The following is a 12539-nucleotide window of genomic DNA, read 5'->3' as shown; positions in this document are numbered from 1 at the left end:
GACGTGAAATACCTAGGGTATATTCTCTTTTTATCATAAATAAGCCATACAACGAACATTTAAAGCAAGGAATGTTTCAAAATGCGTTATTTTTACAAAGTCAACAAGGCCATATACATGGCTGCAGTCGCGTGCGTAAATTTGAGTTATTGTTTACTGACCGACCAACTGACCGAAATTGCTGAAAATTTTTAAAAATGTTAACATTTTTAAAAACATTTATATTTTCCTCCAAGTATTAAATAATATCCAGTGTCAAAAAAAATAACGAAAAAATATGAATATGAGTTAGTGTTTTAATACCGACTGACCAACCGACCGAAATTGCTGAAAAAGTTTTAAAATGTTGAAAAATGTTTAAAAACATTTATATTTGCCTACAAGTATTAATATCCAGTGTTAAAATAACGAAAAAATATGAATATGAGTTAGTGTTTACCGACCGACATAGTGAGCAATAGAGTCGCGTTTGCACGCAACTCAAAGTTGCATATAAATTGTCGGATATGTGCTGTGTACATAGGTATTTGCCAATTGTCTTTTGTTTACTTAACCAACTTTGATTAGCCACACAATAACTGTCAGTGCCACTGACAGTTATTCTTTGTAATTTATTGACTTTATATTTTCTTTTTGTAACAATTCACTTTACCTGATGATGTGCTATGCCCAAAACATGTTTTAAGGCAGAGTTAAAACTTAAATTTTTATTTTACCTACATTATTCATATCCTCTGCCTATGCAGCTCTTTGATTTTTTAAGTTTTCAATAAATTAACTTACTTCCGAGCATTTTAGGGTAAACTGTTGTATTAGACTAAATAGAAATGTATATGTTCCAAACAATTTGACACCAAAAGTAATGCTCTACGACAAATATTTCTTGAGATACGGTAAAGAGATATGAATAGGTCAATAAGAGGTCAATAACCTCACTTCCGGTCATTTTGGGATAAAATATTTCATTAAAGCAAATAAAAATATGCATGTTCTGAACAATTTGGGCCTAATCTTAATTCTCTATGACAAGCCATTACCGAGATATGATAAGACCAGGTCAAAGGTCAAACTGCCAGAAACTGTAGTAGCGGCCATTTTTTGACAAAATTTTCTGTTAGAGCAAATAGGAATGTATACATTGTGAACTATTTGACACCAAAATCGATACTCTAAGACAAGCGGTTACAAAGTTATAGACCAATTTAAAATGGCAGCCATTTTGGACGCCATCTTGGATTTCTCGGAGAGCACAAGGAGGATTTTTCAGGACTTTTAGTATGATGTTCCAATCATAGTTCTCGACCTTTCCTGAAAAAATTAGCTTGTTACCAGAAATTTCCGGGTCAAACCCTAATGCTCTTGGACTATTAACCTGAAAAATAAATGTTTGGTCCCTGCATGTAACATGATATTGACGCGTCTCACAGCGAGCTGGGGGACGAACGATTCGTACAAAGGACACCGCCAGACAACTGCGTACCAATTGTTTAGATCACTGGCAGTCAGGCAGCATGCATAAAGTATATAGCCTTCCGACATACATCAGTGTTTATGTGTGGCTTATAGGATTAATTATAGTGAATATTAATATTTTACACTATAATATCTATGGTATCATGTACTGTAGTTCACATTATGGCATCCGATTATTTTTTTCTAGACCACCAGCCGATACGTACTCAAATGTATCAATATCACCTATTTACATTGGCATATTTAATTTCCTCAACAAATTGCTGTAAATAAATATTATAGATAGAGCTATAATAAAAATTGCATTTGCCTTCACCCAGTGTGCTTTTTTCGGGGCTTCTCCTAGACGTACGTTCGCATTGAACTTGAACGCAAAACAAAATATCGAGTAAATGATCAAACAATCGGCGGTTCCGCACAGAGCACGCGCATCTAACATACGGCAACAAATGTTATTGTTTAAATAGTCCAAGTACGTTTATTTTGCTCATTGGTAGCATGCTGCATGAGAGTGTCTTTTCCGGCCATCTAGGGGTGTCATTTAACAAAATTGGCTTCGCCTCAGGCCCCACCCCAGGGGGGGGGGGGGTAGGTATGGGAGTGAGGGTGACCCAAATACTTAGTGTGCGAACCCCACCTTGACAGATCCTGGCTACGGCCCTGAATATAGAGCTGGATGTCGTCAGCATAGACCATGAACTGCACACCATGTGCGGCAATGATGTCTTGTAATGGGGCGGTGAACAGGATGAACATAATTGGGCCGATGACAGAGTCTTGAGGGACGCCTAAATCAATTGGAACTGGATCAGACATGATAGAGTTGAGTTCTGTCATTAAGGTAAAATGAAAACCAATTTATAGCAGTACCGCTAATACCGTTACGTGAGAGGAAAGGCGATGTAGGAGCTGTGAATGGTCTATAGTATCAAATGCAGCACTGAAATCGAGGAGGACAAGCAGTCAAAGTGTCATTCTGTACTCGCAGTAATGCAGCTTCTACAGGGTGTCACGAAACCTAAGACCACGGAAGCTAAGACCCCATAAGACCTAAGATCACGAAAGCTAAGACCCAAGACCTAAGATTACAAATATTTATCTTTCGCACCTGCCTTGTAATTGTATTTTAACTCCCAACATTTATTCTGAATACCACGCCTTAGAATTGGCACTTTTATGAAAAAGAATCACATAAAAAGTAACAAATACATTTTTAAATTGATGATTTTACAGACATTTTTCTCGCACACAAAATTGTAATGATAATAGTATAATCATGCAAGTACGAAGAAATAAATACTGGCAAATAAATTTTAATTTAAAAATCATGATTTGTTTCGTTTTCTTTCTGTTTTTATACTTGTACTATTATTGTTGCTCTTTTGGCGCTCCATAGAAACAAAAACATTGAGCAGGGGGGGGGGGGGGAGCTCAAGGAGTTACAGTATACAAAGAAACATGTCTGTAAAATCATCAATTTAAAGGATTTATTTATTTGTTTTTATGTGTTTCTCCGTCTGAAAGTACTTATAAATCCTAATTTTAAAGTGTGGTATTCAGGATAAAGTTAGTCAACAAATTTGGAGTCAAAATACAAGAAAGGCAGGTGCGTAAGAAAAACATCCTCTGAACCAACACAATGGAGTAAACATATACCAACAAACAACCCGTCAAGTTTGTTTGTTGTAAAGAAAAAAATATACATTTACTCAACGGGCGAAAATAATGTGAGTTTATCTATGTTTTGCGGTAGGCCTAGTATTTAATTATATTTATGGTAATAAATGAAACCTACTGTGTTTAAAATTATGTATGGATAAACAAGTATTGTTTTTAAGCTGTAGTATATCTTAGAATTTGTAATCTTAGGTCTTGGGTCTTAGCTTTCGTGATCTTAGGTCTTAGGGGGTCTTAGCTTTCCTGGTCTTAGGTTTCGTGACACCCAGATTCTACACTATGGCCTCGACGGTAAGCTGACTGTCTAGGAGCGAATTGGTCATATTCCTCGAAATACGATTGCATCTGTTTAGTGACGACCCTCTCAATGATCTTTCCCAGGAAAGGGAGGTTTGATATTAGACGATAGCTTGATAGCTCTTCGGTGCTAAGGGATTGACCCTTCAACAATGGAATAATGCAAGCATGTTTGAGAGATGATGGAAAGACGCCAAAATTTAAAGATGCGTTCACTATCTTTGTTATGGCTGGTAGGAGCGTTTGGATGCAGGAATGGTAAATGGCAAGTGGTAGAGGATCTTGTGAGCAGGAAGTTATGTTAGAGTTGTCATGACTAGGAAGAGGGTGAGATGATATTGATGTAAGTTTGTCTATAACACGGAATAGATTTCTCTGGTCTGAACTCGTTATACTGTGATAATCAGTTTTTGCTCCGATTAGTAGCAATCTATATTTATTGCATTGTGCTAAGTAGATTTGTTTATCTATCTCTAATCATGGATTTATTCTTTAATCCATGCTCTAATTTAGATTTTATCCACCTACGCTCAAGACGTCACCGTTCTTTTTTCGCAACGCGATGAATATCTGCATATGAAGGTGCATGTGGACGGAGAATAATAGTTCGTTTCACAAAGGGGGAGCGTGTGTGGTTTTTTTTTATCATGTGTGAGTTCATCTCACGTTTATTTAAATTCTCATTAGTGAATATATTATATACATATAAGTACATTTGTGACAATTAAAAGTCAGTGTTTAAAGTAGTTAAAATACAGGTATATTTACATAGTAACCCATGGGGGTTACTATTAGATTCACAAAAACCTATGATGCAGCCGTATTTTGAAAATAGAAGATAATGCATGTTGATGATCTCGGGACTGGGGGAGGATTGAGTGTTTTTGAGTTTATAAAATGTTTATTCGTAGGCCTACTGTTTTATTGGGGTTTTATTATCGGAAAAGTTGAGGGTGGGTTACTATTTTCAGGTGTCTAATTTATTTGTATTTATTTTGTATTTGTATTTTGTATTAATATTTGTCCTCAGTGAGGAAATTCGGATTAGGCCCTCCACGGACCCACGGCAGCCAGCAGTGCAGCGCCTACTAAAATTTAAGATTAGTAATAGTCACCCACTACTCTAATAGTAACCCACCCTAAAAAACAATCAAAAAATAAAAACCCACGGTTACAAATTAGAAGATTTACGGTAGCTCACTTTTATGAACTGTAAATGGAGGGGGTAACTCATGTAACAAAGTATAATTAATACTATTCATTGAAACGTTCATCATTTTGTGCTCATTTTATACACACATATTTTATATGAACTTTTGAACAAACAAAATAATTTCAAAGCATTTACTATATTATATACTCTGTTTGACCATGAAATGAAATGAAATTCAAATTTTAATCTACTTACTGATAATATAATAATATTAATAATTTGCATGTTTTCAGAGACAAAACGTGACTTTTCTTTTGTGGTTAACCATCACCTTTATTTATTCAATCTTTAATAAGTATTAGTCATATTAGTCATTTTCGTACGTTACATTTCAGTTTTCTACCTTTTTCGTTATTTACTGATTTTTAAACTTCTCTATTTTTAACCTTTATACATATACATGCAGAATTACACAGCATGAAAAATAAAAGTATATCTTCTGTTGTTTCTTTTCCAGAAATAGCTGTCTAAACAAGTTCATATCATTTTTATACACTCATATGGTTATAAACAATTACTTTTACTCAATTATCACCCTTTAAATTATAAATAAGTAGTTACAAAATCTGATTATAGGAAGTCATTTATCTATGTTTCAAACTCTTCATATAATAAATAATAGATAAAGAAACGTACGTTTCATGTTTAATTTGCTATGTATTTGTCATCTGGAAACAAACATGTTTGTGGTCATGACAATAAATATTATTTTACTTGGATTAAATCGGAATGAATAAAATAGCTTTATAGATGTTGTGTTTTTTAACACTTTATTGTAAACATCATACATACAGTATAGCTTTTTAAAATACAGGTATGTATATAGGCCTACCTAATAAACCTTATTTGTTGTAAATTAATTATATGTTAATAGATTTTGTTTTTTTTATAATTCGAATTAGGCCTAATTATTATACACATTGGGTTCACCGTCCGACGAAAATTCTAAGTTACCGGTATCCATTCTGGAAGAGGTTTTTGTTAAAATCTCCTTTGATTTGTTATTAACACCAAGACTTTCTTCCGTTCTCTTTCGCTTACTTGTCGTAGCACAATGTATTTGTGTCAGATGATGTCGTACGGACTCTGGAGTTGAAAAGTAATCGTCACAAAGTGGACACGATAACTTTTCATCAGCTGTTTTTTGCAATTTTTCTTTATATATGCGATTATCGAGACTGTCCTTTAAAATAGTAGTTTTATCAGTCAGAATAGAATCATTATAGGGATTGTGTACATTCAAATGTACTTGAGATGCCTCTGACTCAGTCTTACTACATGGTTTCGTAGCATCACTGAGATAACACATCTGTTCTTCAGATGAAAACTGGATACGATGGAAGGTATGTAAATGTCCATATAGAGCTACATCATCTGGAAACATGGCATTACACATAGCACAGCAGTTTTCAGGAATTTTAGTATATGATCCCTTTTTTGTAGGTCTATGTGTCTCAGTTTTCCGGCTATCTAACTCAAATGAGGTAACAGTTAAATCTTCATGTACTTGGTCGTATTGGACTCCGTGCATAAGTTGCATATGTTGTCTGTAAGTAGATTCATCAGTGAAGGCTGCTCTACATACATAACACTTATATTGTGAATTAGTTTTTTTCACATGATTCAACATATGGTTTTGGATATCGGTTTGCTTTGAAAAAGTCTGAGTACAATTAGGACAGGAAAATTCAGTCATTCCATTGAAGTGAGACTTTAAATGCATTTTTCTTTGCTCATTTTTGGAGAATCTTTTATCGCATAGCGGACATTGGAATGGGTTTACATTACTATGAATTGCCATATGGACCGTTAGATTTCGAACCAGTTCAAACGTTTTTCCACAATCATTGCATGAATACGGACTCAAATGATTATGTTGGCGCACGTGCGTTTGTAGGGCAGAAGCACATATAAATGTTTTGTCGCACTTAGGACATTTTAATGACTTTTTGTTACGAACAAGTTCAACATCCGTGTGAGACTGAAAATAGTGTTGCTGCATTGCTAGCGTATTACGGAAAACCTCAGGGCATAACGGACATCTACATACTCGTTCCTTGGCCGTATGTGTTTTCATATGACTGTAAAGGTTAGATCTAGAAATAAATTGTCGGCCACATTCATAACACCGATATTCCTCGCGTAGTCTTCCGTTTTCAAAGTGATGGTAACTTGCTACATGGTTCATTAGTTCGGCTGAAAAGAAAAATGTCTGATTACATAAGTCACATTTGTGTTCACGTGCGTCAATACCGTGTTCAATTACATGTGCTTGGATGTCCATAGCAAAAATGAACTTAGCATCGCATTTCGGACACTCATAGTTCTTATCCGGAAATGTATGATCAATTAAGTGACACTGTAACTTAGCAGGAGAATCAAACACTTCTTTACAGAGTTTACACTCATGATAAATGCCCTCTGCTAGCATGTGTGACGTCACGTGCGCGTGTATCTCATCTTCCGATGTGAATGTTTTTTGACATTTTATGCATTGGTAAGTTTTTTTCTTAACCTCATTATGTAGTAATTCATGTTTTGCCAATTCTACATCGCTTTCAAATTTGACAGTACAGTGACTACATCGATAACTACCTGGTTTCGTTAGGATATCTACGCTTTCTGCAGGTTTTGAAAACAATTGCTTCTGATTTCTAGTATCTACAGAAATACATCGTATGCAGACAGGAGATTCATCGTTGTTTGCTGGCCTAAAATTGTCACCACACATTACGCAATTTTGCGGCCTGGAATCATTTGAAGAAGACGTTTGAAAGTGAAAATGAGCGTGAATTCGAAGATTTCGTATAGATGTTAGTTGCATCATACAGACTACACAATAAAACGTTGTATCGGATTCATTTTCTCTGTTTTTATGTTTTTTTGAATGGAACACCAAATCGTTTTCTCCGAGAATCGAATTGTGACAGAACATACAGATAAGGCCATCTGAATTTTCAGAGGATGCTTTAAAACGTTTGACATTGTAATTTGATACTGGCATTCCTTGACTATTTTCGCAACAACGAACACCAGATGATACGGTTGGTAAGTAGACATCTGGTGTCAATCGCCTGGATTTAATGTTATGTTCTTTAGAGTGATGTCGGTCGAGAAGTGATTTTAGTGGAAACTTAACATCACATATTTGGCAGATAAAACAGCCTTCCTCACCGTCCTCACTGCTATGTGGAGAATTCTTAATTTTTGTCTGGTCTAATGTTAAAGAGATAACAGGTTTGTTAATTGTTGGTTGTGTGTGTTCATGTGGTGACTTGGTGGAATTACCATTCAGAGAGACGGTTGGACTCGGGACAATTTTATGTACCGATTTCATATGGGCATCATAACTTCTTGTGTCCCCGTAAGTTGTATTGCATTGAGAACAACGATATACGAGGGTGTGTGAACTTAGGTGAGTTTGTAATTGAACATTTGAACTGAAAATAAGTCCACATATATTGCAACGTTGGTCAACCTTTACGTGCTGCATTCTGACGTGCATAATAAAGTCTTCTTCACGTTGGTATACAACGCCACACTGAGTACAACTGTACAATTTACACTCGTTGCTGTGTTTAACGGCAAAGTGAACTTGTACACTAACCTTTGAATCGAATACTTCTTTGCAAAGAGCACATTTATATAGATGGTGAGCATGAATCTCAAAAAGATGTTTTTGAAGTTCATCTGGCTTTTTAAATGATTTTCCGCAATCTCGACAGACATATTCCGAACTTACAGCTTTGAAGTGATTAACTGCGTGGATCATAAGCTGCGATTCACTTTGAAATTCATTTCGACAACTAGGACACGAGAAATAACTTTCATTATTAGTTCCGATAGCGGGCGATGGCTTCGGTGATATATCAGGCGTATGGGCCTCAGTATCCATTACCTTATGATCATTTTTTAAATGATTTGTTAGGTCGCCTTGTGTGTTGAAATATAATTTACAATCAACTTCAGGGCAGAGATGCATAGGTATCCGGCTACTCTTGTGGTACACTTCTATGTGCAGCTGAAGTTGTTCTATGGAATCAAATAAATTTTGCTTTATACAGTAAGGGCATGGATAGCGCATTATATTTAAGTGATGATCTCTATGTGTGTGATTAATGTGTGTGCGTAAAACCTCTTCGTTTTGGTAGGCTTTTGTGCAATGAGGACAGACAATAGTTTTTTGTTCGGATATATCAGATCTATCAATACCATGCGTGATTGATGAATGTTCTTTAAGTGCATGATCAGAAGAAAATTCTATTCGACAATGAGGGCACATAAACCGGCCACTGGCATTCCATTGCAATACACTTTCCTGTGAGGGATGATTACTGCTCATGTGAGCTTGCAAAGCGTCACTGCTTACAAATGTAATTCGACAGAAGATGCACGTATTGTGTGACAGATTCCCTACATCTGTAGCTATCGTCGTGCTACCATCAGGATGCATTGAAGACAAGTGCTCTCTTAAATTGTACAAACTGTGATATTCATTGCCACAGTGTAAACATGAATAGACATGCATGTAACCAGACTGGTGGTCACTTTTTTGATGTTTTAGTAATGCTTGTTCGTTCTCAAAAATCATTTGAGGACATATAGGGCACTTGAACTCAAGTCGTCCTTCTAAACTAATACCATCTTTCGGTACGCTTGCTGATCTTTGCTCATCATTAATACATTTTCCTTTCAAATCTTTCAATGAATAACCCTGGTTAGACAAATCGTTTTCACATGTATTTTGTTGTCTACTTTCAGTCGCAGTGTCCTTTGCATCATCAACAGATGGGGCAAGGTTATGGCATATTTGATAGTGTGAAGTTAGTAAAGCTAATGTATCAAACATATAATTGCATACTGTACATTGAAAATTTTTTGTAGTTTCATGAGTTCTAATATGAATTTTCAGATGGTCACTGCGGGCAAAACAAGTGTTACACTGTGAACATTGATATCTCTTGTCACCCGTATGTAATTTAGTATGCCTGTCCCTACTCCTTTTATGCTTAAACAATCGGCTACAATATTCGCATCGGAATGGCATTTTGTCACTATGTATCTGTTCATGGCGTTTTAAGTAACTTAGTCGACAGAAGGTTTTGTAACAAAACTGACATTGGTAAGCACCCCCTTCTGTGTTTATTGGCGAGTCATCACTATCTACGTGCTGATCTGCAAATAAATAATATTAAAAAGGTGGTCAAGAATCAAAATCAAGCTCAATGAAAAACTTCGTATTTTTAGTCAAATGTCAAAAAAAATAATAGTTTTCAATGAAAAGAAAACGTCAATATTAAATAATTTATACTACACAAAGGTTTGTCAACTATCAATCTGCATTGATTCCTCTCGGAGTGCTTTCTAGTTTAACTTATTGGTTATATTTAAATCATACAAATTGTATACAGAAACATTAAAACTGGTTATTACATACATGCATTTATTGATGCTGAACAAATTGTGTTATGATGATCCATGAATCTTGAAATACCAGCAAAGATACTACCACATGTACCGCAATTATACATTTCTTGCTCGTCCTCCTCCTCTAAGAACACATTTTCAACTTCCATCTCGTCATCTGATAAAGCTTGTTTTACGTTCTGCTTCATATTTAACTGAAGTATTCCTAAATTGAAAATTTAAAATTGAACATATAATAACCGATTGTAAACGTACATACATACACAAACCATTTATATGGCGCCTGATCAAATCTAGTCCTAGGAAGACCATGCGTTCTATTCAACTATTGGTCGTACGTATTATACTACTACTATGACATGCCTCGTCGTTCGGGATTGTCGGTAAGATATCTTGGTGGTTCTCTTTTCGTGTCTCGCAATTCAAATTTAAATGAACAACAAAATAAATTCGAACTAAATGTTCATTCTATTAAAAAACGATACCCTACGTTAATCGATTACATTTTGTGTTCGTCATGAACCGACTATAGGCTAATATAATTGGTTTCTGCTCGCTCGCATGTAATCTGCAATATAGTATTGAGTGTGGATAGTATTGAGTGTAGTGAGTCTTGTCCAAAATATACAACATTTTTCTAAAATGAGGCTGGAATAACGACAATAGGTGGCGTCATATCGTGTTCAAAAGTGCGCAACTGTCCAATGTTCGGATTTGTCCAATATGTGAAAATTGTGTCCAGACTAGCAAGAGTGGTTCTTAACTGTGTCCAATTAGAAAAACTGTCCAATGTAAGGAAATTAAGATTTATCTCACGACTAGCATACACGGCCGTCGTTGTGATAATTTAGTTATTCAACCGTCAGCCTCTGATGTCATCTTTCTAATTCCCGGGAAGGCTGAAGTATCATTTTACGTTTCTCGTTCAAAAAGACAACACGAAACTTCGCAAGAGCACGGCCCCCGAGTGAAAAACGAATACGAGAGACGTTCAAAATCGGTTATAAACACTTATTTCGAGGCTTTTCCCATCATTTTTCTAAAGTATTCCTTCGTACCCTTTTTCGAACCGCGCCTTTATAAAGTTAAGTAAAGAGAACGGAAGCATTAGGAAACAGTTACCATGCGAGAGCTTATAGTTGAATAATATAATACTAGATTACTAATATAAGGTTGAAAATGGTTATTTGTAAACTGCAAGTAAGCGCTCAGAGTATGAGAATGATGTGTGTAGACAGTAGTGTGTAAGACCTATATTAAAAAAAAAACAATTATTTCGTTTTGGTTGTAAACGTAGGTCGGATATAAATACCGTCATATTATAATCATTGAATAGTGGTCAATCCTGGGCCAAAAAGAAAATCAAAGCCAACGATTCGATTCTCTCAAACCACAATTAACGGTCATAGGCTACTAATCTACTTTAGTTACAGGATTATATTTTTGTTCTATACAGTAACTGTACATTTATGTATTTAATACCCGATAATAATTATTAGAGCATTAGTAACAGTTTTAGTTATTGTTCTTTCTTCATTAAATGATGTTTTTTTATTGATATTATATTATTAATTTAAGAAATAATGATTTATTACCAATTATTTTTGTTTAACAATCAGCAGTAAACATTTTGAATTGTGTAACGTAAATATAGGCCTAATCTGAAATGAACAAAGTTCTTGGCCTGTACAGAACAAAAACAATCATAAACTAAACTAATACTGTTATTCCGGGGAGGCATATCAGTAAACAAAATTTCTAATATCCCAACCGCCGACAAACGTACACACTAGTCAAACAATCTTCATACACACCATTCGCCAAATATCTTTACCATAGGGGAAGGATTGTTTTGATCATTATTCAATGATAAATTCAAATGAATGCTATTAATCCACGGCCTACTGTACGTTGAAGACAAACACGAAAACATCGTTTATTGAACAGGTCTTACAGACTCTCATGCCTCTCTTCTCCTAGACGTGCTTTACGGTTTGCGTATGGCCATTCCGAGTTTATAAATTCCCATTTTTCAGCCTTAGTAAACTATAAGCTTCCATGTGATACGGTTTCCTAATTGTTTGTAAATGAATATTGCTAATATAGCTATAGACCAAGATGTGCTTGAATCATTACCTTCACAACTTTTGTCATTGTCTTGAGTAGTAAACATAGAATTGGTTTCTTCACAAATCTGAGCATTTGTTTTTCCATCCTCCCACATATCTACCGTAGTAAACAAAATTACATCATACTATTTTTACTTGTATTATACTCCATTTAATTTGTAAAACACATGCATATGATTAAATTTGCATTACAAAATTTATATACTGTGGTAATTTCTGACAAGTTTTAGGAAAAAGCAGTATATGGTTTTTAAGTCAATTTGGGCTGATAACCATAGGCCTACATGCACTGATTTTGTTTAAATAACATAATATGAAATCAA

General features: G+C 35.2%; 1 protein-coding gene across 1 annotated transcript; it reads right to left on the bottom strand.

Moving 5' to 3' along the window:
* Positions 1 to 4836: 4836 nt before the first annotated feature.
* On the bottom strand, positions 4837 to 12300 carry LOC140057691 (uncharacterized). Its single transcript, XM_072103412.1, has 3 exons — positions 12224 to 12300; positions 10098 to 10292; positions 4837 to 9835 (listed from the first exon to the last, which is right to left on the bottom strand). Exons 1-3 carry the CDS (start codon positions 12258 to 12260, stop codon positions 5565 to 5567), a joined length of 4503 nt encoding a protein of 1500 aa, XP_071959513.1. The 5' UTR covers positions 12261 to 12300; the 3' UTR covers positions 4837 to 5564.
* Positions 12301 to 12539: the final 239 nt, after the last annotated feature.

Source organism: Antedon mediterranea, chromosome 8 (genome assembly GCF_964355755.1).
Source record: "Antedon mediterranea chromosome 8, ecAntMedi1.1, whole genome shotgun sequence".
Lineage (NCBI taxonomy): Eukaryota > Metazoa > Echinodermata > Crinoidea > Comatulida > Antedonidae > Antedon > Antedon mediterranea.
Note: the sequence above shows the minus strand (reverse complement) of the source record. Positions and strands in the feature narration are given on the sequence as shown.

Bases quoted from the DNA above. Each gene is read 5' to 3' on its own strand.
- LOC140057691 (XM_072103412.1), bottom strand. From the start codon at position 12,260: ATGTTTACTACTCAAGACAATGACAAAAGTTGTGAAG. The intron at 10,293-12,223 runs GTAATGATTCAA...TTTTCAATTTAG, and splicing joins CAATGACAAAAGTTGTGAAG to GAATACTTCAGTTAAATATG. The intron at 9,836-10,097 runs GTATGTAATAAC...ATTTATTTGCAG, and splicing joins TTCAGCATCAATAAATGCAT to ATCAGCACGTAGATAGTGAT.